General features: G+C 55.8%; 7 protein-coding genes across 7 annotated transcripts; 4 read left to right on the top strand and 3 right to left on the bottom strand.

Moving 5' to 3' along the window:
• Nucleotides 1-1,381: 1,381 nt before the first annotated feature.
• CC84DRAFT_1175944 (uncharacterized protein) lies at nucleotides 1,382-2,656 on the top strand (the record flags this gene model as incomplete). Its single annotated transcript, XM_018180181.1, has 1 exon — nucleotides 1,382-2,656. One exon carries the CDS (start codon nucleotides 1,382-1,384, stop codon nucleotides 2,654-2,656), a length of 1,275 nt encoding a protein of 424 aa, XP_018036205.1.
• Nucleotides 2,657-4,226: 1,570 nt separating this feature from the next.
• CC84DRAFT_1164282 (Het-C-domain-containing protein) lies at nucleotides 4,227-7,849 on the top strand. Its single transcript, XM_018178459.1, has 4 exons — nucleotides 4,227-4,932; nucleotides 4,980-6,847; nucleotides 6,900-7,522; nucleotides 7,558-7,849. The coding sequence occupies exons 1-4, from the start codon at nucleotides 4,516-4,518 to the stop codon at nucleotides 7,698-7,700; spliced, it is 3,051 nt and encodes a 1,016-aa protein (XP_018036204.1). The 5' UTR covers nucleotides 4,227-4,515; the 3' UTR covers nucleotides 7,701-7,849.
• A 485-nt stretch (nucleotides 7,850-8,334) lies between these two features.
• On the top strand, nucleotides 8,335-10,233 carry CC84DRAFT_1217145 (uncharacterized protein; the record flags this gene model as incomplete). Its single annotated transcript, XM_018182868.1, has 3 exons — nucleotides 8,335-8,500; nucleotides 8,587-8,671; nucleotides 8,724-10,233. 3 exons carry the CDS (start codon nucleotides 8,335-8,337, stop codon nucleotides 10,231-10,233), a joined length of 1,761 nt encoding a protein of 586 aa, XP_018036203.1.
• Nucleotides 10,234-10,559: 326 nt separating this feature from the next.
• On the bottom strand, nucleotides 10,560-11,470 carry CC84DRAFT_1217144 (uncharacterized protein; the record flags this gene model as incomplete). Its single annotated transcript, XM_018182867.1, has 2 exons — nucleotides 10,560-10,741; nucleotides 10,801-11,470. 2 exons carry the CDS (start codon nucleotides 11,468-11,470, stop codon nucleotides 10,560-10,562), a joined length of 852 nt encoding a protein of 283 aa, XP_018036202.1.
• Nucleotides 11,471-12,969: 1,499 nt separating this feature from the next.
• CC84DRAFT_1175941 (uncharacterized protein) lies at nucleotides 12,970-17,263 on the bottom strand (the record flags this gene model as incomplete). The annotated part of the gene is made up of 3 exons (XM_018180180.1): nucleotides 12,970-16,185; nucleotides 16,231-16,827; nucleotides 16,964-17,263. 3 exons carry the CDS (start codon nucleotides 17,261-17,263, stop codon nucleotides 12,970-12,972), a joined length of 4,113 nt encoding a protein of 1,370 aa, XP_018036201.1.
• Nucleotides 17,264-19,292: 2,029 nt separating this feature from the next.
• CC84DRAFT_736153 (uncharacterized protein) lies at nucleotides 19,293-21,123 on the bottom strand. Its single transcript, XM_018187236.1, has one exon. It carries the CDS (start codon nucleotides 20,927-20,929, stop codon nucleotides 19,427-19,429), a length of 1,503 nt encoding a protein of 500 aa, XP_018036200.1. The 5' UTR covers nucleotides 20,930-21,123; the 3' UTR covers nucleotides 19,293-19,426.
• Nucleotides 21,124-21,519: 396 nt separating this feature from the next.
• Nucleotides 21,520-24,667, top strand: CC84DRAFT_1244418 (urease; the record flags this gene model as incomplete). Its single annotated transcript, XM_018184153.1, has 7 exons — nucleotides 21,520-21,540; nucleotides 21,614-21,700; nucleotides 21,749-21,775; nucleotides 21,825-22,208; nucleotides 22,257-23,038; nucleotides 23,086-23,977; nucleotides 24,026-24,667. The coding sequence occupies 7 exons, from the start codon at nucleotides 21,520-21,522 to the stop codon at nucleotides 24,344-24,346; spliced, it is 2,514 nt and encodes an 837-aa protein (XP_018036199.1). The 3' UTR covers nucleotides 24,347-24,667.
• Nucleotides 24,668-25,288: the final 621 nt, after the last annotated feature.

The raw sequence follows: 25,288 nt of genomic DNA, 5'->3' as shown, positions 1-25,288 counted from the left end.
ATCGGTACGGCAGCGTTGCCCAGGCCGCCTCCAGATGACCAGAAGCCGTGTATTCCTGTCGCCTCGGTCCAGAGCTACACGGCTAACACCACACCTCGAAACCAGTTTCGCAAGTCACCCGCTCGGCGCTTCAGCCTTATTCGCCGCCGATATTGTTCAACTTGTCTAACCATTGCATCCGTGACGCTCTGGGCTCCAGACAGGCGAGGTGGTGTACGCCCAGTGGGGTGATAGGCCGCGATAAGTGTGTATGCAGCGACAGCACCACGCCCCCCCCTCATGCCGCCAGGATATCAGATGCGTCGCTGTCGACCAGGAAATCACAGGATGGCTGTCAGATTGCGGCTATTCGTCTCACCCCCGTGATCCTCCCGCAGTGCCCGGGGTCGGCCCGTAAGCCACGTACATGACAACGCCCTGTGCTATGCACTGCCGACAATGTATTGTCGTGACCTGAGACCGGACTTCTTACTCAACGCGACCCAGCTAACCCACAGTAGTCTCATGGCCGACGTGCGCACCCTGATAGGTTTACATGTGATGTCGCAGCGTGGCCTGTAGATGGAATGGAGGCCATCTTCATATAGCCGCGTATCAAGGTATATTCATCATCGATATACCACAGCCTTCCACACCCAGTCACTCACAACCCTGCACAGTATCCAACACTCGCTTTAATCAAGCTCAAGAATGGCATCCATAAGCGAGTGGGCTGCGATGTCGTGATCTGGTGTGTATATTTATATAACTATATGGTGCGCGTAATTTGCGTCAAGCAGCAGCGGACTTGGATGCGCACACAGCGCGCTTCTTCACCCTTGTCCGTCTTGGCTAATATACTCGCCTTACCGTGTATGCACGTGCGTCTATCGCCGTTTAGCCCTGGACGCTCTTGCAAGGCTTGTTCGCTTGTTGCGAGGGGCTGCTGTATGTATGCGCTGGACTGTGACGCTTTGCAGTAGCGATGCTTCTTCGCGATGGCGTGCATGATCAAGCATATGCATCGACGCTATGCGGCTCTGCTCAACGTTCTATTTAGGGCAGGTCTAGAAGCCCGACGTCTTCGACATGCTTTCGAACACGCCGTCCGCGGGTTGTGGTGGGGAAACGTGTTATAATTTCAAGCGGTCCACGAACGCAGACTTGAGCTTGAGGTAGATTTTCCGCAAAGAGCCCTGGCGTCGTGATTCTGACTGCATGAAGTGCGGTTGGCGTTGCGGCAATCGCTATTATAACCATGGTTAGTGTTGGTGTGCAAGGAAAGTACATAGGTGTGACTGCTGGTCCGAGCGCAGCGCCCGGTTCGGCTTGATACTTGGCGCGGACCGGTAAGCGTGACTTCAGCTTCGAATTTACCCACAACAACCCGTACCGAAGATCGATGTCGATTGATATCAACTGGGAGAAGCTGACGGGCGGCTCAGATGGTTCTTTGCGGGCGGAGTCGATCCGCGCTTTCATTCATGACCGATTCCAGCAGGTGACGCTGCCGCGTTTCATTCGCTCCGTCCACGTCCATTCATTCGATTTTGGGAGCATTCCGCCCGAGATTGAGATCAAAGACATCTGCGATCCACTTCCCGACTTTTACGAGGAGGATGAAGATTACCCAGACGATGACGAAGATGCGCAGGCACCTGACGATCGCGGGGCTAGCAACGGCCCTCAAACCCGCCCGACGAAGGAGCGAAGGGGAGGGGCGGAAAAGACATTGCCTCAGGTAGAACAACTTCCTCCGCATCGATCACATCTAGCGCTGCCATTTGGAAACACCAGAACCCCGGGCCTTCGCACCACACTGGCGCCTGTCGAACAGCTGGGGAGCCCGTTCATCCCTAGGGCCTCCACACCTGGCATCCCCGGAGGAACTTCTAACATGAACTATTTTCATCTACCATTGGGGGCGGGCCTATCTGGGACAACTACGCCTCTTGCTGCCGTCGCCGGTGCACAGCTCCAAGGTTGGTCGGACTTTAACAACATGCGACCGACCACCCCAACCAATATGCGTCTTCGCCACGCTCCGTCCATGAACTCGCTCACCCTGACTCCGCAGTCGAACCCAGACCCCACCACACGGCCGTCCTCCCAACATCAGCATGATGCAGACCGACGGAACTCACTAGCATCGAATCAATCATCAGATGACAGCTACGACAGGACACCATCTCCATCTATTCCCCGTATGCGCGAGAAGAGCCCCGAAGACATCCAAGTAGTGTCACACGTTCAGTACTCGGGCGATATCAAGATGTCGCTGACTGCAGAAATCCTGTTAGACTACCCTATGCCAAGCTTCGTTGGCATACCGCTCAAGCTGAACATCACCGGGCTAACCTTTGATGGCGTTGCTATCCTGGCGTACATCAAGAAGCGGGCTCATTTCTGTTTCTTGTCTCCGGAAGATGCTGATGCGCTGATTGGAAGCGAAACCGGCCTTGACTCTGTACAATCCGAGGCGCAGAGTCAGGCTCAACGCCTACGGGTCGGTGGTCTGTTGGAGCATATCAAAGTTGAGAGCGAGATCGGAGGGCGGGGAGAGGGCGGACAGGTCCTGAAAAATGTGGGCAAAGTGGAGTCTTTCGTCCTGGAACAAGTCAGGCGCATCTTCGAAGACGAGTTCGTCTACCCAAGCTTCTGGACGTTCCTTGTATGATGCTGCCACCAAGCAGCTAGCCCGGGTGCGCGCTACCAAGACAGCAAAACAATCCCTGGAACGCATCACCCGCCAGAATGCCCTGCTTTGCTGTCACCGATCATGGCACAATGGTGGAATATGTACGCAAACGCTCCACCTGCTGCAAAAGGGGGGATTGGAACAGTGGGTTAGCCGACGTGCAGCTGTCAGTGCGCCGCACGAAACTTTGTACCTGCTGTCAAAATGCAAGCAAGCGCTAGCGCGGTGTTCTTTTGGCGACGGTGGTACAGCATCCATATTCCCCACCGTTGAGAGTCACGTTACAATGCATTGCGGGTACATGTAGCACGAAGCGGACCTGCCAACGACGTGTTTACCGAAAGGGATCTCTCATGCTCAAGTAGGCGTCGTACAGAAAACGTGGGTCGGCGTTCTGCCACTCGCGGCTGGGCGCAGAAACGAAGCAGCACCAATTTTTGACAGTTCTAAACTTACCACGGTGACTGGCACTGACGGCAGTAGTCACAGTGTCAGGCCATGCGTGTGAGACCGTGTGCACACCCCCAGCGAATACTCGTCGCTTTCATGCTCCGCAAAGTGCGACTGTTACTGACCTGTCAAAGCCAGTACCCGCGCGACACCTGGTGTGCTGATGCTACTCAACACGGCGCTTAATCGCGCAGTGCATCCTTAGTTCGACTTCTACAACCGCTGTCATGTGCGCGGCCTGCCCCATTGCGTGTAACGGCGTCTCCTGCCCGATATCTCCCGCGAATCCCGTTCCTCCCGCCGCGACGGCTTGATGTGCCTCCTTGCAGCTTCCATAATGCATATGACAACTCGCCCCGATTAGCGAATGTGTCCTGTCAATTGTGGAGTACGTCCCCTCCATGTAACGCTGGAGCTGTTTTTGAAGAGGTGCAGCGACCTGCAGTGGGGAAACGGGTACTTCGGACGGCAACGTCAGGCATTGATTGCGCGGCTCGCTATGCGCAAATGACCTATTTCGACTTGTCCGTACATATGCTATTCTTGGGGGTGTGGGCGGAGAATTTGCGGGCGCAAGGGCATCATCGCCGCTGATAATCAGACTTGGGATATGGGTCTAGCAAAGTTGTTAAGACATGGTTCGTAAGGGTTTGAGCGGTGAGCAGGTATCTACACTTGCATGTCGGCAGCAAGCCACCCTTCGGCTCACGCAAATTGGGCAGAGTCGAGGCAAAATCGGCAAGCCCGTGTTTGCGATTTACTCAGGGATGTTTTTCAGCTTGGGTAGGTGCCTTAGCCCAGCTTGTCATCGCGCTTGACATGCGTCGATGTCTAGAACGCTCTCACATGCTGGTGTTGTTCATTTAATTGACGAGTGGACTACCATCCTCAGGGCTCAGTATTCACACGTGATTGGGTTCGAACTTGGAGGCTCCCAATTGACCCGAGGTTCGATCGGCCCTAGTTTGGGTCTTGACGGCTCTAGCAGCACTCCAAACCTGCCGTCACTTCAGGGTCCAAAGGTCCCTGAAGCAAGACCTGTTGGGAAGTCCGAACAAGATTTCGTGCGCCTGACGGTCTGAAAATCTCTCAGGATTCGATGTTACGCCACGTATCGTGGCTGTGCGCAGGCCAAGACACCCCTCCTTATGTCATGGCGTTGCGGGGCAGCAGGGCAGCCTCTGAGAGCTGAAACAGACGTTGCGTCAACTGATCAACAACAACTGATCAGACCCCTATTGCTACACGCTGCTCCTACACTGTCTGGCCTGCAACACTCTCTCACCTGGCGCACTCTCTATTCGTGTATTGATACTCCCCACTCCTGGAACCGCGTTCTACAATTTGCGCAGCTTGAAGGCAGGAGCTCCGCTTCCCCCGCCTGCAAAATGCCTCGCCAGCTCGCATTCAGCGACATGTGGCTGCCATGCCTCATCCTTCTCGTGCTCTGGGCGCGCCCGACGGCGGCGTTTGGCGCAGGCAACATCGCCAGCCTGAGCAAGATCGAGGGGCAGAATTGGCGCCATGGAGACATCGAGGACACGCTGCTCACGCTGCTCATCTCGTCTCGCACGGGCAAGAAGTTCAGCAAGATGGACGTCAAGAGGGTCTACTTTGGCAATTGGCTGCGTGATTACTCGCAGGCCGTCGATGTCGGCACCGTCAAGATGGTGTCGGCCGAGGCGATTCGCATCCTGCTCTGGGTCCTGGGCTTCCTGAGCTTTGGCTACGGGACAAAGGAGTTTGAGGTTACCAGGGACAGGCTGGGGTGCTACCGCCCCGAGGAGCACATTGACAACCCCAAGGTACGCGAAGACTGCGTCCTGAATGTCGACCTTGCTCATCGTTGCAGGACTACGCCGACAACCTCGATGCGCGCGACTACGACCGCCGACTACGCGGGCCCGTCGATGAGAGGCGCGAGCTGGCCGTCGATGAGCGCACCGGCCTGAAGAACTACATTGCATCGGAGGACCTGGGCATCACAACGTCAGCTGGCATGGTCCGCGACCTGCTCCGCCGCTGCATCGACCTTGGACGGCGTTCTGGCGGCCGTGGACCAGACTTCTACGAAGCCCTGCGACTCCTCGGAACGGCTACGCACTGTCTCGAGGACTACTCGGCCCACTCCAACTACACCGAGCTCTGTCTAATCGAACTCGGTGCTCGCGATGTCTTCCCGCACGTAGGCAGGAACGCCAGGTTTCAGATCGAGGGCGTGCGCAACCCCGTCTATCCTATCATTACTGGAACCTTTGGTGGTGTTGACTTCTTGCACTCCGTGTGCGGAGAAATCACCGACAAGGCCACGCAGTCTGAACTTCAAGAGCTCGAAGGCGCCATCAACGACGCCGACCGCAAGCAGAACAAGAGCGCCATCAAGGATCTCCTCGCAAAGTTGCCCAGCGGCATCTTTGGTGACAAGGACCAAGCCGGAAAGGCTGACGAGCTCGAGGCAAACGCGCAAGCAGCCAAGATGGACAACATGCACATTAGCCCCAAGGAGCCGGAGGAGTTTACCCAGCAGCTGGATGCACTCGTGAAGCAGATCTACCCCATCATGGAGTTCCACGATGAAATCATGCAGTCCATCTCAGAGTTCATGGAGAACATCCCAGTCCTCCCCGAGCTCATCGAGCAGCTCCAGGAGCAAGTCAACATCTTTGTGTTCAGTCTACTTGCTCCTTTCGTTGTACCCATCATCTCTCAGGTCAAGACGGAGCTCGAGACTGGTTCCAGCGAGGTCATTGCCAGCTCGCGCGAGAAGCAGCACATTGTCTTCAACGACGATGACTCGACCGATCCTACTCACAGTATGCTTTCCAAGGATCACTTCAGCAACTTGCTGAACGAGCCCGCTGGAAGAGTTGCGTCTGAAGTCCTGAAGTGGGCAGTCCCTCAGGTCGTTGCCTGCTGGGATGGCGAAGCCGACCCGGAGCAGACCATTGACACCATAATTCAAGCTGTATTCCATCACCCTGCGCAGCTTACTCACCGGGACCGTCGTGTCGAGCAGGGCCGTAACGTCATGTTCAACACTGTCAGGCAGTGGTGGGAAGAGAAAGGAGATGGCCAGCGTCAACTCCTCAGGCAGCTTAGCCGCGAAGGTGTCCAGCAAGGCTTGAACCACAAGGAAGGCCCGAAGGACTCTGGCCACGGATGCTGCAAGCCGCTCGGCATGGCCAATGACTTCTCCTTCGGAGGTAAGAGTGGTGGAGGCAATGCCCAAGCCCAGCAGATCGGCAACCAGGCCGGAAAGCTGGCCAGCGAGGCCGTCGGCGGTGGCGCTCTCGGTGGCCTTGTTGGAGGCCTTGTTGGTGGCATCGGTGGTTCTCTCCTTGGAGGTGCATTCGGAGATGACGAGAAGCAGAGCAAGAAGGAAAAGAAGTATGGTGACGATGGTTCATACACCCAGTCTTACTCTGAGTCTGGCCACCACAAGAAGAGCTCTCGCGACGACTCTGAGCGCTATGGGCAGGCCTCCTACGAGCAGACGCAATACCCTGGTGGTGGACGCCGCGAGGAGTACTCTCGCCACGAGCAGGATACGAGCGGCGGATCGTACGGTTACGAGCAACGCGTCGAGACAAGCAGCTATGGTGGCTCAGGCGGCTACGAGCGACACGAGGAGCGCCGCTATGAGAGCGGTGGCCAAACTCGCATCGAAGAGTCTCGCGAAGGCTTCGATCGCGAGGGAGAATACTACAAGGAAGAGAAGAAGTAAGATCCCTCCCCGTCAAATGTACCCCACATCTTCTAACCTCTTATATAGGAAGACCAAAAAGTACGGTAAGAAGTCTGAAGACGAGGACTCAAACGACGAAGACGACTACGAGAAGCGCGCAAGGAAGGAGCGCAAGCGTCGCGAAAAGGAGGAGAAGAAGAAATACAAGCAGGGTAGTGATGACGAGCGCTCTGGCGACGATGCTTACAAGCGGCGTTCAGGAGAGCACAAGCGCCACGGCAGCCCCAAACAGCACTCGGGCGGCTACTCAGGCGCGAGCGGCGGCTACGGCGAGGAGCGAAGGTACGGCGAGGAGCCCCGTCGTGAGGAGAGCAGCGGCTACGGACGCCAGGAGCAGTCTTCCTACGGCCGTCAGGAACAGTCCGGATACGGGCGCCAGGAGCAGTCAAGCTATGGCGGCGACTCGTATAACTCTGGCGGCGGAGGCTACGGCGGTCGACAGGAGCAATCGCAGTCCAGCTACGGCGGCGACTCTTACTCTTCCGGCGGCGGAGCTAGTTATGGACGCCAGGAACAGTCTGGCTACGGCAAGTCTGAGTACGGGCGCCAGGAGTCCTCCAGCTACGGCCGTCAAGAGCAGCCTTCGTATGGCTCTGAGAGCTACGGCGGGCGCCCTCCCCCACCGGGAGGCTTCGGAGGGGAGTCTGAAGGTTATGGCCGCCGCGACGAGGACGAGTATGGCGAGCGGAGGCAGCAGTATGGCGAGGAGGGCGGGTATGGACGCAGGTACTAGGTTTGGACCTGAGCACCTGGGTACCCTGTTGGTTAGGCATGCGGGTGGGTTGGTACCATACTGAGCGGAGCGGAGCTGCGCTGCGAGGCAGGTAGATACAGCACCACGATTGACGGCCTCAGTAAAGAAACAAGTAAAAGCGTTTTCGATCGCCATTTGCTGGAATCTTGGCGCGTGATGCTGTCGCGAATTGTGGTCGTTGCGGACGAGACTTAATGACGAACTATCTTTACGATAATCTACCAACTACGCTAATCACAGGATATATTCCCACACACATTACTCCTCTCAGTACTGTCTAACTACCTTCTTCAACGTCATGCCAGAAGCTCCATTCGATACCGTGTCCATTCACAGAATATGACTCTAATACTCTTCAGTCGACGTGTCTGCAAGCACGCACGGCAGTCTGGGCGGCTGCCTTGTCCGCTTGGGGCCACATCGCATCAACACCTCAACACATGCCATCCATGCGCAGCAGTCAGAGTCGAATGCGAAGGTTCGAGAACAATCTCGAAACACAGTTTCTTGAAGACGGCAGCCTAGCATCTCACATATAGAACCTTCTCTTTTCCGCTATGTAGCATCGTCAGTCTCACACCCGGTCAACGCATACTTTCCCACCCCCAACCAAAACGCCACGCCGCATCACATCATCTAGCTACTATCTCAACCCCGCATTCCGACGTCCATCTCCACCACACCACATCTCCAAACGCCATCCGAGCAATGTCATCTGCACGCACCCGCAGACCCCACGCGCTCCTCCGCCCCCGCCCCCGCACCACCGCCCGTCCCCCGCCTCGCTGGTCCCCCAAGCAAGTCTACGCCTGGGCCGTGCTCTTCGCGGCCATCGTTCTCGCGGTGATTATCCCCACGCAAGCGCCTCGGACTGGTGAGTCGGGTTGAATTTTCATCCTAACGGACTGGTCCGAGGTGCGCTCCCTTGACGTGAGCGTAAGGCTGACGAGTGACATGCAGCTGCACATCCGGCGCTGGAGCGCAAGTGGGGGAAACGCGAGGGAGGGACAGTGGGCGTAGCATTTCATTTGGTGCCGGAGAGCGGGTGCGTAACCTCCAAGCTCAGTCTTGCTATGCAATACCTCATGGCAATACAGACTCGCCTCCATCTACGACAAAAATGGGTCTACAATCAATATCGCGCGCATCCCCGGCTCGCCTGCCTATGCGGCCTTCATGCGCAACGCCGCCTCCCTCTCGCAGGCCCGCCCTCGCACACGCTTCTGCGACTTCATCTATACTATGCAAATTGAACTCCCCGATCTCATCCCCACGCCGCTCTCCTGTCTTGCTCCCGCCGTCCTCGCCGTCCGCCCTCTCATTGCCGCGCTGAAGGCAGAAGTGGAAGCCCACCTCGGCACACGTATCTGCTTCGCCGCGCTCGTCGTCGACGACGTGGAGCGCGGTCCGTTGCGCCAGGTAGCCGCCATAGCGCTAGAAAGCGTGGGTCTGGCAAACGTGCGTGTGACCCGTGGAGAGAAGTACCGATCTCGGGGGTGCTTGCCTTCTTCCAGATACGAAGTCGACGATGTCGCGAGCCACTCCCTCTTTCCCATCGTAGATGCGCAGATTGCGCATATGGAGCCGCTGCCCGCGGACGACGAGAAGGCGTGGACGGTGCTAGTGGTGCACTACGAACCGCACGGTTTCAACACGGCGCGCTTCTGGGTCGGGGGAGAACAGGATGCGAAGGTTCCGTGGGGTGCCAAGATCCAGACCGATCCGGAGACACTGGGAAAAGAAAAGGAGCGCGTACGAGCTGTGCCGCGCTGGCTGGCGGCCCCGGTCGTCTTTGAAGACGCAGACAGCACATGGGCGGCGCTGGACGCCCGTCTGCACGCTGAGCCCGAATCATCCGACGACGGTTCAACAGCGGACGAAGATGAAGATCCAGACGAAGGAGACATATCTCCCAGTCACCAGCATGAAAACTCTCCTCCAGATCTTGAAAAAATCCAAGCACATCACGTTCCCGTCATTCGAGACGATGATGACAACATTCCAGATACCTCTGTCGTTCGATCAAGATTCTTGGGTCCTAAGGCTCCGCCGCACATCGACCGCCTCATCCTCACCGGTGCCTCGGCCCGCGATCCCAAGCTTCACGCCCTCTTGACAGACATCCTTGGGGAGAAACTTACGGCCGGCGCGTACGTAGATGAGGATCCCTTTACGGCTGCGCGGGGCGTTGCTGCAGGAGCGTACGCTGCCATGCAGAAGCCTTCATTCGGCGCCAAGAATAGTGCTTGGCCTATCTTTGCGTGCCAGTGTGCCAGTGGGCTTCATGCCAGCCGGTGGTGGGATGTAGCGTTGACAGCAAAGTGGGAACTGGCGAACAGGCTGAGATACGATGCAAGGAATACGGTGGAATGGATTCGATGGGGCTACTCGGGAGGATGGGAACAGGAGTTACGCCGTCTCCCTGGTGAGTTTCTAGATGGTTTACGCCGTCTATCCAGTGAGCGTCTCAGGGATTCGTGGCCGGGTTGGGTTTGCTATGGTGGGTTTGTCGCGATCGTGATATGGAAATGGAACGCCGGTGCTGCTGTACATGCCAGGGGAGAGAAGGCGGATGTTTCCTGTGTGCTTGGCGATGATAAAGTCTGACAGACACGTTCACTACTGATCCTGGTTTGCAGCGGCGGAGAAGGTTTCTTGTCGCATCGTGCCGCATCGCTCCACGGCATCACATCCTAGTTGTGGGCACATGTGCATCTCTGGTTCGACTGCAGAGTCGATGCTCTGTTCTCACGGTCCCTCCAACGCCAGTCTCGGCATGAATGAATACGCCGGGGAATGCGTACGGTACCTCTCCCGCCACTTTCTGTAAGTAAAGTTAATATACCACATCAAGGGCGACGACCAGACTGTGTCTAATCCATCAATCATTCAAACTTCTTCTTTATTCTGTTCTTTCCGTCTTTCTTCCGCCCTCAAAATGTCAACAACCGCTTCCCCGGGCTCTTCCCCGGCGTCCTCGGCGTAGGCCTCTTCCTCACGGTGATACTCGGCAGCGCTTTGGAAGGCGGCGGCGACGGCGACCCCGCGCAGACATTGTCGCGCCATGCGCATATCGCGGCATAAGTCCAGTGAGAGTCTTCTCGTGTGATGAATGCTGTTGAGCGCATTGTCAGTATTGATCGCATTCCCTGGTTACAGTGTGAGCGAACGTACTTGGACATGCGGCTTCGGGAACCTCAATGTTGAAGCTTCCGTAGGCACTATCGTCGTCGTCGTCGTCGTCGTCGTCGTCTTCGGATTTGTTTCCATTTGAGCCAATCTTTTCGGTGTCACACGTTTGCTCGTCCTCTTCCTCTTGCTTCTGGCACTCAATCTCCGTCTCGAACAGCGAGCTCTCTTCGCCTATGCCACAGCCTATATAGGCTTCCCATCCATGCTCATTCTCATATCTAATTTCTTTCGTCCTTTCTGAATCTGCATCCGAATCGGAATCGTCTGGAACCTCTACAACCACGACGTTCTCCAAGAAGGGGTATATCCTAGCCAGGTCCGGCGCGCTGGCCTGCTTCTGCGGGCTTCTCCTCTTCCTGAGCGTGAGGTTCGCCGCGGCCCTGCTCACACGCGCGATAATAAGTCTAGGCCGATGTTTATCCTCTCTGCATTCGTCCAATAGGCTTCGGCTCGATGCGTGCGTTTGCTCCCGCTTCTCATCCTGCTCTGCGCCAGCCCGCGCATCGCCTGAACTCGTCCGCGAGCCTTTGGTGCGTGATGACGTCGGCGACGAGGGCGTATACGTGGATTTCAGACGGGCTGAAGCTGGAACGGGAGCGGAGCATGCGCGGGGCGATGGTGCAGGCGCAGGATTGGGGTTCAGACGCGCCATCGATGGCTGGTGCGAGCGGGGTGCGCTGCGCTATGGGACAATGCGATGCGATGCAATTATGCGGTCAGGAGGAGGTAGGCCGTCTCCAGACCCGCTCTGCCCGCCTCGCGCATCGTCGCGCCTCATCTCCTAGTGGCATGACTCCATATCGATAGGTCTGGAGATCGTGCGTTTTCATAAGGCGGCATAGGGGTAAAGGGGCTCCGCTGGCTCCGCTTGTGTCGCGACATAAGTCACGATGTGTATCCACATCCTCTCCACGTCAAGCTCGCCGGGCAACGCAGCCTCATCTTCTCTCTATTCTATCATCGCTTCGCCGGCTCCAGTCTCTCTGGAACCTGGGTCGCGCTATTCTGTTGTGTGTTGACTTCGCCGTACTCTCGTGCACGGCTGTCCCGTGTGCACAGTATAGCACTGCACAAATCATGTGTCGTAAGAGCTTTTCGCCGCTGCCGAGGATCCCGAGCATACAAACACGACCCTCGGGGCGCACATGGCATCGCACGCACCATGTGGACCCTCGAGCGGTTCGCCAGCAGCCCTGCGCGCACGCACGCACTTTCGCCGATGATGCCGTGCCGCTATATCGTGAAGTCGAGAGCCTCCTCTTTGATAGAAGTCATGCAATTCCAAAGGGAGCGCACCGTGCTTGTCCTGTGTGAAGTATCCGCACCGCGGAAGGGAAGTGATGTGCAGTGGTGTGAAGTGAGGCGATAGTAAGTGTGACAGATTATCCTGAGGTCACGGAATCCTTATGAAGGCCCAGTGCGCACCTACCGAGTGGCACTGCTGTGCCTGCCAACTGCTTAGCAGCGCCTTCCACCAAAAGCGACACCGCACGAGTAGGCCGAGAGAAATTCTTACAAGGGTGTACAAAGCATGCGATTCGGCGTCGCATTTCGACGCATTCTCCTCCTTGATTACGATATCCGCCCATAATGTCCATTATCTTGCCTTCCGCAACCATCAATATCAGTTATTAAAACAAGTATGAAGCAGAAAATAAACTCATATCATGCCCACTCAGGCCTGGCTCAGCCGCAAAAGCTGCCAAAGCTGCCAAAGCATCAAACGCCTGTCGGACCGAAAGCCAGATATGCATCAAGATGAAAAGGTCCAGGAAACAAAACTCCACGCTCCTTCCCATGCCGAGTAAGCAACCATTACGCGTAAGGGCCTCCGCGGAGAGTGCTGCCCATCCAATTCGGAAGATTCAACGCCGACTCAATGCAAGGCTTCGACAAAGGAAATTTCGAGCGAATGTACGATTGATCCCATGTTCCAGGGATGATTTAGAATCGGTCTGCTCTTGGAACTTTTGGCCAATTGGAATAAAATGGAAAGCATTGCGCCGATAGCAGTTGACGCGTTGCTGGCGTATCGCCCCAGCGCGACTTGTGAGGCGTGGAGAAATCATTCCAAACATTTGCGTCGAAGATCTTCACAATGTTGTCAGACACATTTATCACTTCACCAGACGTTTCACATACCTGAGCTTCTCACAAAGTCCCAGCTGCATGCGCAATCAAGATAGGCACAAGAATGCCCACGGTTATACCGACGTTAACAGCAATTCCCACGCCGAGTGCGAGCCTCTTGGGTTCCGGCGACACGTGAGAGAACCGACCCTTCGTCACGTTGACGATGACCAGATCGCCATACCAGCGATAGAGAATAAGCGCGGGTGGTAGAATACAGAAAATCGTAAAGATAGCCCACGAAAATTTGCGCCGCGCCTCTTCTTCGACAGGATTGAAAGCACGCTCGGGACAGAGAAGATGAGGAGACTCTTCGTATGCAAGCACTGTCCGCAATGTCGGCCGACTGGCGGCATGGCGCAGGGGCGTGTGGGTATTGCTGGTAGACGGCCGCGCACTATGCTCTGTTCCAAAGATGCGAGAGTCATGTACGCTCCTGTCCTCTGAAGACGGCTTTGCCGCACTAGAAGCAAGCACCATCTGCCTGAGCTTCGTCTGCCCTGGAACGGCAGCACGACTGCCTCGGCGACGTGGGTCGCGGGGCGTGATGGGAGATCGTAGTGACAATCGACTCGCTCGACGTTCGGGATTTGCGAAAGGTGACTCCTGATGAAGAGTAGCCTGGGAAGGCGTACGTTCGTACATATCAGGTGGTGTATGCACCCTTGGCATATCACGGTTGACATTGCCACGACGCTCAGAATCTGCAAGGCTGGAGCTCGAAGTATTGATCTCGAGTCCAAACCTGGCGTCCGGGCGCGAATTGGCGATTTGAGCAGCAGTAGACTTGAACATTCGATACCCGGTATGCTCTTGTGTAGAGGATGCGAGCGGAGTTGAGTCCAGGATGGCTCCAGGACTGCTGTTATCAGCTACGCTGCTGCCAGCATCCTTCATTCCTGTTCCATGAGGAGTGCCAGTCAGATTGCCCTTGCGTCCGATTACCGTGAGCTTGTCGAAAGAGTTCTCACGGTCGCGGGGAGTATTAGGATCACTACTCGCAACGTCCATCGTATCCGCACTGGGGAGGCTGATGCGCATGGGTTGCATTGAACATGGATCGTCATCCGAGGAGCGCGTGCCATCCCGATGTGTGTCCTCTTCCTCATACAAAATTTCATCATTTGGACCTGATGCAAGTAGCTCCTGGGTCACCTTCTCGCTCATTTCATAGGGACTCGTCCAGGGCTTGTAGGGAAGATACTTTTGTCGTGGGTTGGGACTGCTGGCATGCACCTTCGGGCTAGGACTGCTGCCATACACATTCGTGCTTCTCCTGTCGACTGTGGGAAGTGTTGAAGAAGCCGGCGGGCTCGACTGCATAGGGGTTACGATCCTACCGAGCACCATACCAGGCAGACTGACACCGACGGGAAGCTGTAGTGTAGACGAAAGCTGTGGCGGAGACGAAGTGAGGGGATTCGAAGGGTTGCGCAGAGGTAGCGGGTGTCGATATTGGAAGGAACCCGCCTCGAGGGGAGGGTCTTCGTAGACAGGAAACGTTGTAGAAAAGCCCTTGCTATCACGGCTGGAGTGACTGCCCTCTGAGCTACTGTAGTCTGCCAGGCTTTCGCCAACTGACACACCTGACACGCGGGCACCGCGCCGCGGGGTTCCGTAGTCCATAGTCTCCCAATCGGTAGGCTCCTCATCTTCGTACCCAATCAATTCGGATGACTCCTCTGGATCCTGCTGTTCTTCCTCGTCGTCGAGCTTGCAGTTACTCTTATTGCGCAGCAAATTGTGACTGGACACTCGCTTTGACCACATAGCTGGGATTGCTTCGGACTGCTGTCGACCACTTGTATCGGAGAATACCTCTTCGGCCTGCTCCATGGCCTCAGGAGGAGTCGACGTGATGCCGGGCTGAGAATAAGAAGATGATGCCGGTTGAATAGGTGGTGAAGGAACCTCAAGAAGGACTCGAGTGTCGTCATAAGACGGGGACTGAGACGAGCTATCTGAGGGACCAGAAAGCTTCGGTGACTCGAAATCCTCGTCATATTGGAATGCAGGAGCCAAGGGAGCTGGGACAGACGGCGGTAGGCCAGGATGAGTTGCGAAGGTAGCACGTCCTACTTCTACAGGCGGGACTGACGTCTTATCATCATTGCTAGATCCTGGCTGATTGAAGTCGAATTGAAATTGGCCAGTGCCAGATATGAGTCCCGTCGTATTTGTTCGCTTGGATCGCGCCGCATCACTGTAAAGTTCTGCTGGAGCGGGCTGATGATCGATTATCCCCGGACGATTTCCGTAGAGCAGAGGGTGAGAGGCGCTGGCGCTATCGCTTCCTTTGTACTGGTCGATGAATTTGCTTATGGTATCCGTCTTCTCGCGCTCCAGATGCATCGAGCCGTGAAACATCTCCTGATCAAGAGGCTTTGATACGCGACGACTCGTACGTCGCGAGGCCGGATATTGTGGCAAGGCATCAGACTTATATTCTTCCGCGAGCGCATCTGCATTTCCGCTTATACCCCAGTAGAAAGGACTGCTCTCTCTGTTGCTTGCACGGATCTGAGCGAATTTTGATTGCCGTCGACTCTCACTCGAGTAGGTCGATGACCCCGGATATATCGAAGAAAAGTCGTCGTAGTACGGTCTCGTCGCCAAGTCCGACTCGGATGCACACGGACGAACATCGTTGGCTCGTCCAGCCTGACTTGAAGGATCATCCGGTATCATAGACGTTAAAGGTGCGGAGAAGTCGCGCTGTGTATAGTAACGAGATTGCTCAACTGAGGCTGGAGAGCTTTGCTGATTCGTGAAATGACCAGGCTGGCCCAAAGGCGACACAGGCGTCGCTGGTCCCTCTGGGACTGTGGACGCCTTTGGAGTCTCCACATGATAACTCCGCTCAAGCGGGCGAGGAAACTCGCCCTCGAAGCTTGGCGAGGCAAGACTGGCTCGAGACTCGGAAAACTCCTGCAGCTCTTGTCCATGTTCCTTCTCAGAGACCTTGGAGAATCTCTGCGTAAGTGATCGGGTGAGATTTTTTAGAGAAAAGCGAGAATCGCTCGCAGGCTTTCGATTTGAGGGAGGCGAGGCGGTAGCATAGGATTGGGGGCTCACGGCGGGTGAATCGAACGCAGAAGATCCTGGACTCTGTGCACCTGGAGTCGAAGGCAGTGGGAAGTCGAGATTGAGGTGTGGAGGGCGGTTGTCGCCTCTCCCTGACCTTATAGATTCATAAGCCGAAGATAAGTCTCCGTAAAGCGGCCGTTTCGGGGCCATCTGATCTCATCAGCGTTTTGCGGGTTACAGGGACAATGCAGGTACCTCAGATAAGAGCGGATCTTCGGAAGAGCGCAATGGCAAGTATTCGCTCGAGTCACGCTCGCGCGACGGCGTTACGATGTTGTCCAAAACAAGCGAGCTGTGCGGGTTGACGAGGTCGAACGACGCACCGCGGTAGTGAATTACAGCGGGTGTCGCCGGGGGTGTCACCGGTGCTGTTGACACGAAGCTGATGGTGTTCAAGCGCGGTGTTTCATCCTCGTCGATTGGAGTAGGGTTCGAAAAGTTCGGTGGCTGCGGAAATCGCGAAAGGGAAAACGACAAAGGTGTCGGCTGAGAGTCGTCGTTGATTGTCGAATCTTCGAACGATGGAAACGACGTCGATTTCAAAGGAGAAAGTCGCGGTTGATTTGAAGTCACAGAGGCAAGAGGTGCAGGAGAAATGGGCAGGGGACCGCGTCCCGAAGTGGACAACGGTTTTGGTAGCCTTTTTATCGGCTTGAACTCACGCTTTTTCGTAGCTTCGATGTTTTGCGCGCTCGGCCCTGCAGATTGTGACCGAAAGAGATTGTCTGCAGACAGGTCGTCCTGGTGCGGAGGAGACGGCGGAAGCTGTTGATACGTAAACAATGAGTGGGTCTGAAAGTTCGTCAGTTGATGTTTCTACAGCAGCAAACGCGGCCAACGACTCGAGATTATCTTGTTTGAGTTTTCGAGAGCAAAACATGCCGAAGAAGAGTTGTGTAAAAGTGTAGATAGCAAGAAGCTTACGTACCGACTGAGATAGGTGTAAAGGTCGAGGCGGCGCTCGCGACAATGGAAGTGGTGTCCTCGAGACCGACGGCGCGCTCTCAGTCTCCTTCAGCCCAGACGCCGCGGGCTTCCTCCGTAGAGTTCTGCCAGGCGGAGTAGCTTGCGACGCGGGCGAGTTTTGTTGTTTGCGGTACTCGTGGAGGGTAAGGTTGCGGACGGAAAGACGAGAGGAGGAGGAGCTGTGGACGGAGTGGTGTGGTGAGTGTACGGGCGTCGTTGGATTGACCGCGTGTAAACGCGGTGAATGCGAGTACGTCGCCATGTCTGCTGAGCTTCCGCCGTCACGGGCGTTTGTGGCCGCAGACCGCTTCAAATTGATGGTCTCTCACTTAGGGCTCGGGCTGTTTGTCCTGGATATCGCGCGCTGTCACCTCGGATGTTCTTGTCTGGGGTATTCGACAGTGATATCGTGAACGACTATGTCGTACAAGAACATTGCGGCTCCGAGTCCATGCGCGATGTCGCTGGCTGGCGACCTTCGAGTCTAAGGATGTCAGCCTCGTTGTTCCTCTTTCAAGGTCGGGCATGGATTTGGGTCCCATGCACAGAAACCCAAGTCTGCCTCTTACTCACCACCCAGCTCTTCAACGTATGTACCCTGTATATCTCTTGCTTGTTGGGTAGTACTCCACGGATGGTGGCGATGCTCAACAAAACGACTGTACAGTCTCAAGGCCGTAGTGTAGCTCCGCAGCGGCAGTGTTCAAGCTCGACTCGAGAAAGACAGGAGGAAAAGTCCCATATATAGGAAGAAGCGCGCTCAATTAAAGGTACTAGACGGGTCGTAAGAGAGACATGCAGTGTACAAACCAAGACACCGCAGGAAGCAGCCGCGCCTTGAAGTCGGAAAGCACCACAGCACCAGGCCCTTCGAGGAAGGAAGCACCAACGCTCACGACCTCGCGATGCAAAGAAAGACACAAGCCGTCGCCCCCCAAGAAAAGTACCACACAGCCCGTCATGCCAGTCCGCCCGGTCCCTCCGCCGCCCCCTCCACGGGCCCATCTCTCATCCCACCCTGCTGCCCTCCAGCCCAATAACTCCACGGCAGCGCTCGTGTGTGTGAGGACAGAGAGCAATGCAGCGACGTGTGTGGTCGTGCGTTGGGGAAGGCGCTGCGTAGCCCGGAGCCCTGGCAGCCAATCACATCCCTGAAGGGCCCTCTGCGCCGCGACACACCGAGCCGGGCTGCCCACTCATCTGCCCGTCATCTCAAGCGGAACGTGCGCAACAGCCAATCCGCCACTCCCGGGCGTTGGTGCGAGGACGTCGCGAGCTCGTAGCGCGACGTCTTGGTTCAGCTGAGGCAAAAGGAGGCTCTTCGCGGTTGTGGCGAGACGGGATTTGGGGAAGAGGGCTGCTGTGCGAGGACACCCAAGGAGAGCGTTGCACTGGCGCAGTGGCACTTCGAAGAGTCTTCTACAGCGCCTACGCGTCGGTGCTCGACAGACAGGCATCGCGCCATGCGGAGATCACGGTTTGGACATCGCAGCTAGCTTTCTTTGGGATGCTTTCTTGGGGTCGAGGGTAGCCGTTCTGCCATCAGCTGACGGCATGCGACGTACCTGCATGAAGCTGCCTCGGGGTGGCGGCTTGCCCTCAACCTGCGTCGCGCCAGTGGCACGATGCGCGGTGGGACTTATACGATGACACTATTGAAGGTCTGGCTTTGCATGAGGAGGCTCTCAGAGCTGGCGCGCGGCTGGTACTGATAGCGTTCAGCGTTGATGATACATTGAATACTGCGGGAGTAATACTGCATTAGGTATACGGTAGACGAGCAGTCAAGATACATTTGAGACCACAGGTAATGCTGGAGCGCGGCTTGAATGCGATCATCACTTTGCTTCGATATTGCTACGGTACTCTATGCGTAGCTAGACACAGGATCAGCCCCTGACCGCCCGCGCGGTGCCAGTTGATGTACCACAGACTTGTTGGTACACAAAGCTACTTCAGCTCGAGCGGACCATGCGATACGCCCATTTGCGTGTACAGAATGGCGAACAGCCGTGTGCGACTCTTCGAGAAGGCGCCTCGTTGCCATCCTCTCACAGCAACGTTCCGCCACGCTTGCCCTTCCCAGGACAAAGGTTCGACTCTGGTGCGCTGGGGTAAAGATCAAGTTAACTCGGCTTACAAGGTGTCTCGACACCATGCCGACTAGTGTAGCTCCAAATTCTGACAATTTATAACCACATGACTCTTGAATCGACAGACCCAAGGTACTGCTGGTCAATCATCAAGAGGGGGTCATCAATTACCGTGAGCGCTCCAGTCGGACGTCGAAGTCATGCTGCTGTGGAATCTTAGCGGTCGAAATTTCCTCCTCGGATTGCACAGCATACTCGCACAGAAGTCGCTCTCGCTTGTATGCCAATGGATGCTTTTGCGTGGATGATGGTCATCTGACCCTTCCTCTTCCTTACATCCGATCATTGACTATCCTCTCTGTAGATCTTGCCCTCGCGGTCTTTGCCGCTCGCTTTGGTATGTCTCCATTCTCCTTCAGCGTCTCGCCTGCCAACGCTTGGAGCGCTTGTTGAACCCCATACTCTTTTAGTTCGGATCGGGATCTTCTCCTCCTTATCGAGTGTTGTCTTGCAGGGTCTTGACTGCCAATCGGGGATCCAGAGTAGCAGTACGTAGCAGGAGAGCGAGGAGTACTGTGTTCCAGTGTCACTCTAACATTGAGAGTTTCAGGCAATACGAGTTGGCGTTGGGCCGTTGGCACGGAGGCTGGGGAAGGTCCGAACTGCTGGCCCCAGGTGTTGATCTGTTTCTCCGGAGACATCGGCTCAGACGAAGCGGCGGGAGGGGCTCCTGACACGCGATAGTCGTTCGCTGAGCCTTTAGGCTCATATTGACGGTACCTTGACCAGTTCCGGTCTGCAGATCCTGAATCCTCCGGCTTCGAGTCTGTTGTAGGATACATAGTCCCAGGCATGCAGACGTACTGGTCAAGAGCTTGAGGGAGATCCGCGAAGTTGAAGCCGTGCCCTGGTTTCTCGGGGCGGAACTTCTGACCAATATCCGTGTCTAAGTCGAGGGTGTAATCCACATTAGGCAGGTATCTGGATAGATTGGTGTACCACTGTGGGTAATCTCCGTGCCAGGAGCTGACTGTTGCATCGAGGTCCACACTCAAATAGACATTCTGAACATCGTCAGGCTTATGCACAAGCATGACGAAATCGAACTCTCGGGGCAGTCCCGATCGTTGGGTCAGGTTCTCTTCGAGCGTCCACACTGCCATGGCATCGTCAACGTCGAAGTCGGAACCCAATGGGCTCTTCAGGACCCTCAATGACCCTTGGATGCTCATCATATCGTACACCCGATATGTCTTCTTGACGCCACCGCTGGGGTTCAAGGTGGCACTCAGAGGAGCCTGTGAGACTCCGAGTGAGCTTGATAGGTTGAAGTTCCACTGCAAGTTCTCTGGAGACACGGCTCCGTAGATCAGCTCAGGCGCATGCTTCAATATCCGTGGATGCGAACCGAGAGGTGTGTATCGCCCTTTTTCTGGATCGAAGTCGGACGAACTGAAGTCAGTGTGTACAGATACTTTGATGGTCGCTGCTCGGAACCGATGATAGTGGTGATCACGAGGATGAAAGACAAAATGCACTGATACGAAGTACACGTTGTTGAGTGGACCTTCATGGAGGGCCTTGCTTTCGTAGTACCCCTGCTGGAGGCGATTCACATGTGCGGAAACAAAGGCATTGCCAGGCATAGTCCGCTCGTACAAACATTTTTGATGCAGTTGCAGACGTTTGAGCGGCGCGTTTGGGTCCTTTGGTTTGGGGTCTACGGGGCGTTGTCGGGGCTTCGCTCTACTCCGCTCGACCACATTCGATTGCTCAACATGGTCTTCGTTAGTCTGTACATGTTCTCCACGTAGACGGTGCAGCCATGAACTCATTGGAGTGGATTGTCGGTGTGCCCCGATGCAGGATCACTGGTGGCACAGTCGTCCAGGGGTCAGGCTACGATAGAAGCTAGGTCCAAGGCCAGGTGGTATGCCAAAGTAGTCGGCCAGCAGTTATAGGGCGTGCTAATGAAGGGGAAAGTTGGTGCATGACAGGAAGCTGGCGATGCTGTACGCTCGGAGGAAGGGCGGTCGAAGCTCGCGGACGCGAAACAGGAAGCGGCGAGGGGTCGGGCTCGCGACACAAGCACAAGGCAGTCACAAGAGATTCAGAGGGTTGAGGTTCAAAGGCGGCGCTGGCCGAAGGACGTCTTGTAAGCAGCCGCACGTGTACCGAGCCTCCGAAGGCTGCAGCATACGCTCCCGGTGGCGGTCCCTAGTGGTCAGATGCCCCGCGCCCGAAAGCTGCTGGGATGAGTGATGGTTTGGGGTCTTATCTCGTTATCGCGGCCCGCTACCTCGAGATGGGCGAAGCGCGCCAGCGGGCCACAGGAAGCAGCTCGAACGGCGCGCTGGAGCTTCCATCAGGAACCTAACGTTCCTTTTATTCTGAAGACGTGCGCGGCCGTCTCAAGCGACACAGGATGCAGCTGTGTCCCAAGGAGGTGCGTGGCGGCTTGGCCCACCTGGCACTGCTTCGTGACACCCCACCCCTCGGTGCTAACCTGTTCTGGACAGCTCGACAAGCTCGTCATTTCGCAGCTGGGGTTGCTGGCACAGCGACGTCTAGCTCGCGGCGTGAAGCTGAACCACGCAGAAGCTACGGTATGTGACAATGGACCCTTCAACGCGACTTGCGACTGACACCCCCAGGCGCTGATCGCGAACAACCTTCAAGAAGTATGCTGATCACTACATGAGTTAACCCCGCGATGCTGAACCCACCCAGCTCATCCGCGATGGAAATCATACCGTCGCGGACCTCATGTCCATCGGCACGACTATGCTCGGTCGCCGCCATGTGCTTCCCTCTGTGGTCTCCTCTCTTTCCGAGCTGATGGTAGAGGGTACCTTCCCTACCGGTACTTACCTAGTCACCGTACATCATCCCATCAGCTCTGACGATGGCGACCTCGAGAAGGCATTGTACGGCTCCTTCCTGCCCATTCCCTCGAACGACATGTTTCCTCTTCCCGAAGCTCGTGTATACGAGAGCACCAACCAACCTGGTGCCATTGTGGCGGTCAAAGGAGAGGCTGGCATAATCAAGCTGAACGAGGGACGCAAGAGGATTCGTCTGAGGGTTAAGAGCACTGGAGACAGACCGATTCAGGTACTCGTATTTGAAATCCGTCGCAGGACAGAGGGTTGACATACGCAGGTCGGATCGCATTACCACTTCATTGAAACGAACCCGCAGCTTCAGTTTGATCGCATACGAGCGCATGGCTACCGTTTGGATATTCCCGCTGGCACCTCGGTTCGTTTCGAGCCTGGCGACACCAAAACGGTCACGTTGGTACAGATCGCGGGAAACCAAATTATCAAGGGGGGAAACCAGATCGCTTCGGGATTCATTGGAGACGTGACCAATAACATCGTGGAGAACATTAAGAACGGAGGTTTCTTGCACGAACCGGAACCAGCAGGAGATGTGGCACATATTGACATTTGCACCATGGAACGGCAGGCCTACATTAGCATGTTCGGACCTACAACAGGTGACTTGGTTCGGCTTGGAGCCACGGATTTATGGATCAAGGTCGAAAAAGATATGACACGGTACGGCGATGAATGCTCCTTTGGTGGCGGTAAGACCTTGAGAGAAGGCATGGGCCAGGCAGGCGGAAGATCTGATAACGAATGTTTGGATACTGTGATTACGAACGCTCTGATAGTCGACTGGACAGGGATATACAAGGCTGATATAGGCATCAAAGACGGAGTGATCACAGGTGTAGGCAAAGCCGGAAACCCGGATGTGATGGACGGCGTAGATCCCAACCTCGTAGTCGGAAACTGCACAGATGTGATTGCGGGCGAACATAGCATTGTCACTGCCGGTGGTTTCGATACTCACATCCACTTCATCTGTCCTCAACAGGCTCAGGAAGCCATCGCCTCCGGTATCACTACCATGCTTGGTGGTGGAACCGGACCCAGGTATGTCACAGGGATACGCTTGATCGATCTCTCGCTTACTTCTGAAGTACTGGTACCAATGCAACCACTTGCACACCCGGCAAGACGCACATCAAGCAAATGCTCCAGGCCATTGATGAGCTCCCTCTCAACTATGGCATCACAGGCAAAGGAAACGATGCCGAGCTACGCCCTCTACAACAACAAGCGGAAGCCGGTGTTTGTGGTTTGAAGCTGCACGAAGATTGGGGTAGTACTCCAGCAGCAATCGATGCCTGTCTAACTGTGTGCGACGAGTACGACATCCAGACTCTCATCCATACCGACACATTGAACGAGGCAGGCTTCGTCGAACAGACCATCAAAGCCATCAAGAACCGAACAATTCACACCTACCATACTGAAGGCGCAGGTGGAGGCCACGCCCCAGACATCATTAGCGTAGTCGAGCACGACAACGTCCTCCCGTCTTCCACGAACCCCACGCGACCTTACACCAAAAACACGCTTGATGAGCACCTCGACATGCTGATGGTCTGTCACCACCTCTCCCGCAACATTCCCGAAGACGTCGCCTTCGCCGAATCGCGCATCCGCGCCGAGACCATCGCCGCCGAAGACGTCCTGCACGACCTTGGCGCCATCTCCATGATGTCCTCCGACTCGCAGGCCATGGGCCGCTGCGGCGAAGTCATCCTGCGCACATGGAACACCGCGCACAAGAACAAGGTCCAGCGCGGTACCCTCAAGGAAGATGAGGGCACCGGCGCAGACAACTTCCGAGTAAAGAGGTACATCAGCAAGTACACCATCAATCCGGCGATCGCGCAGGGAATGGGGCATCTGATTGGCAGCATTGAGGCGGGCAAGGTGGCGGACCTAGTGCTCTGGAAGCCGGAGAACTTTGGCGTCAAGCCAAAACTAGTTGTCAAGAGCGGCTTCTGCTCGTATGCGCAGATGGTGAGGATTCCATTCCCCTTCCCTCAAATCCGGTCTAACATGTCCTAGGGCGACCCCAACGCCTCTATCCCAACTGTCGAGCCCATCTTCATGCGCCCCATGTTCGCGCCCCTCGTCCCCTCCAGCAGCATCACGTTTGTGTCCCAGGCTTCGATCGCCTCGGGCGTGGTGGCCTCGTACGGGCTGCGCAAGCGCGTCGAGGCGGTCAAGAACTGCAGGAACATCGGCAAGAAGGATATGAAGTTCAACGATGCGCGGCCGAAGATGAAGGTGGATCCTGAGAGGTACACGGTGGAGGCTGACGGGGTGGTGTGCGAGGCAGAGCCTGCGGAGAGTTTGCCGTTGACGCAGGGGTATTTTGTGTACTGAAGGAGGGTGCGGAGGTGACAGGGGGTCTGTTGGTCGAGAACTGAATTGGATCTGGGGATAAATTTGAGTATGTTGAAGTCGCTATGGAAGAAGCACATGTTTACTCTGGGATCATGCGGAAACTGAAGTCGTGCGTAAGATGCGTTTGTGTCGCAGCATGGGAAAAACTTCAACGCGCAGCCCGCATTACACCGAAACTCGCAATATACAGGCTCAGGGCACAGGACGCTCGAAAACGACTTGTAGCATGATGGAGGTCAATGACGGGAGAGTATGCATAGTAGTCAGAGTGGATGTACAACGACCATCTCGCTGAAGACATATTTTAGAGAGAGGAAAAGCAATGTTGTGGTCGACTTCGCTGGCTGTACGGTACGCGTCGCAGCGCCAGGTCTGCGTTACAGTAGCAGATGTCTGTACAGTATGTGGTGGTGGTTGCGTGCGAGCGAGTGATGCGTGAGTGCCACCGCGGTCGCGACTTCCGCCTCACCACCAGATGAAAGGTGGGGAAACGCAGCGACGAGAGAAATCTCCCTGCCGTGTTAATAGGGATTTCTTTTCTCAGCATACCCACGGACGTTGTAGGTATTCCAACTCCAACGCATGCACGCACACACTCTCCTCCCTGCCCGCCTGCCTGCCTGCCTGCCTGCCTGCCTGCCATGCGACGATGCCGAGTGGCCCGATTCAATTCAATTCCTCGAGCGAGCCTGAAGCGGCAATGGAAATTTAGGAGCTAGGAAACCCAGGCACAGCTTGTGCGAGGTTTTCAAGCCTTCTACCTCGCTCCAGTCATCCTCAGTCATTCACCACCCTCCTATGTCCTCACACTACACGTGCTACACCGAGCGCGCGAACGACTTTGGCCTAAGATGCAGGATGCCCGAAGACAACAGGTAGCATCATGAAAATCCAATGACGGAAGAGTATATGCAATTGCAA

The sequence above is a fragment of the Paraphaeosphaeria sporulosa genome, assembly GCF_001642045.1.
Source record: "Paraphaeosphaeria sporulosa strain AP3s5-JAC2a unplaced genomic scaffold CC84scaffold_5, whole genome shotgun sequence".
NCBI classification, from domain to species: Eukaryota; Fungi; Ascomycota; class Dothideomycetes; order Pleosporales; family Didymosphaeriaceae; genus Paraphaeosphaeria; species Paraphaeosphaeria sporulosa.
This window is presented reverse-complemented; position numbering and strand designations above follow the sequence as displayed.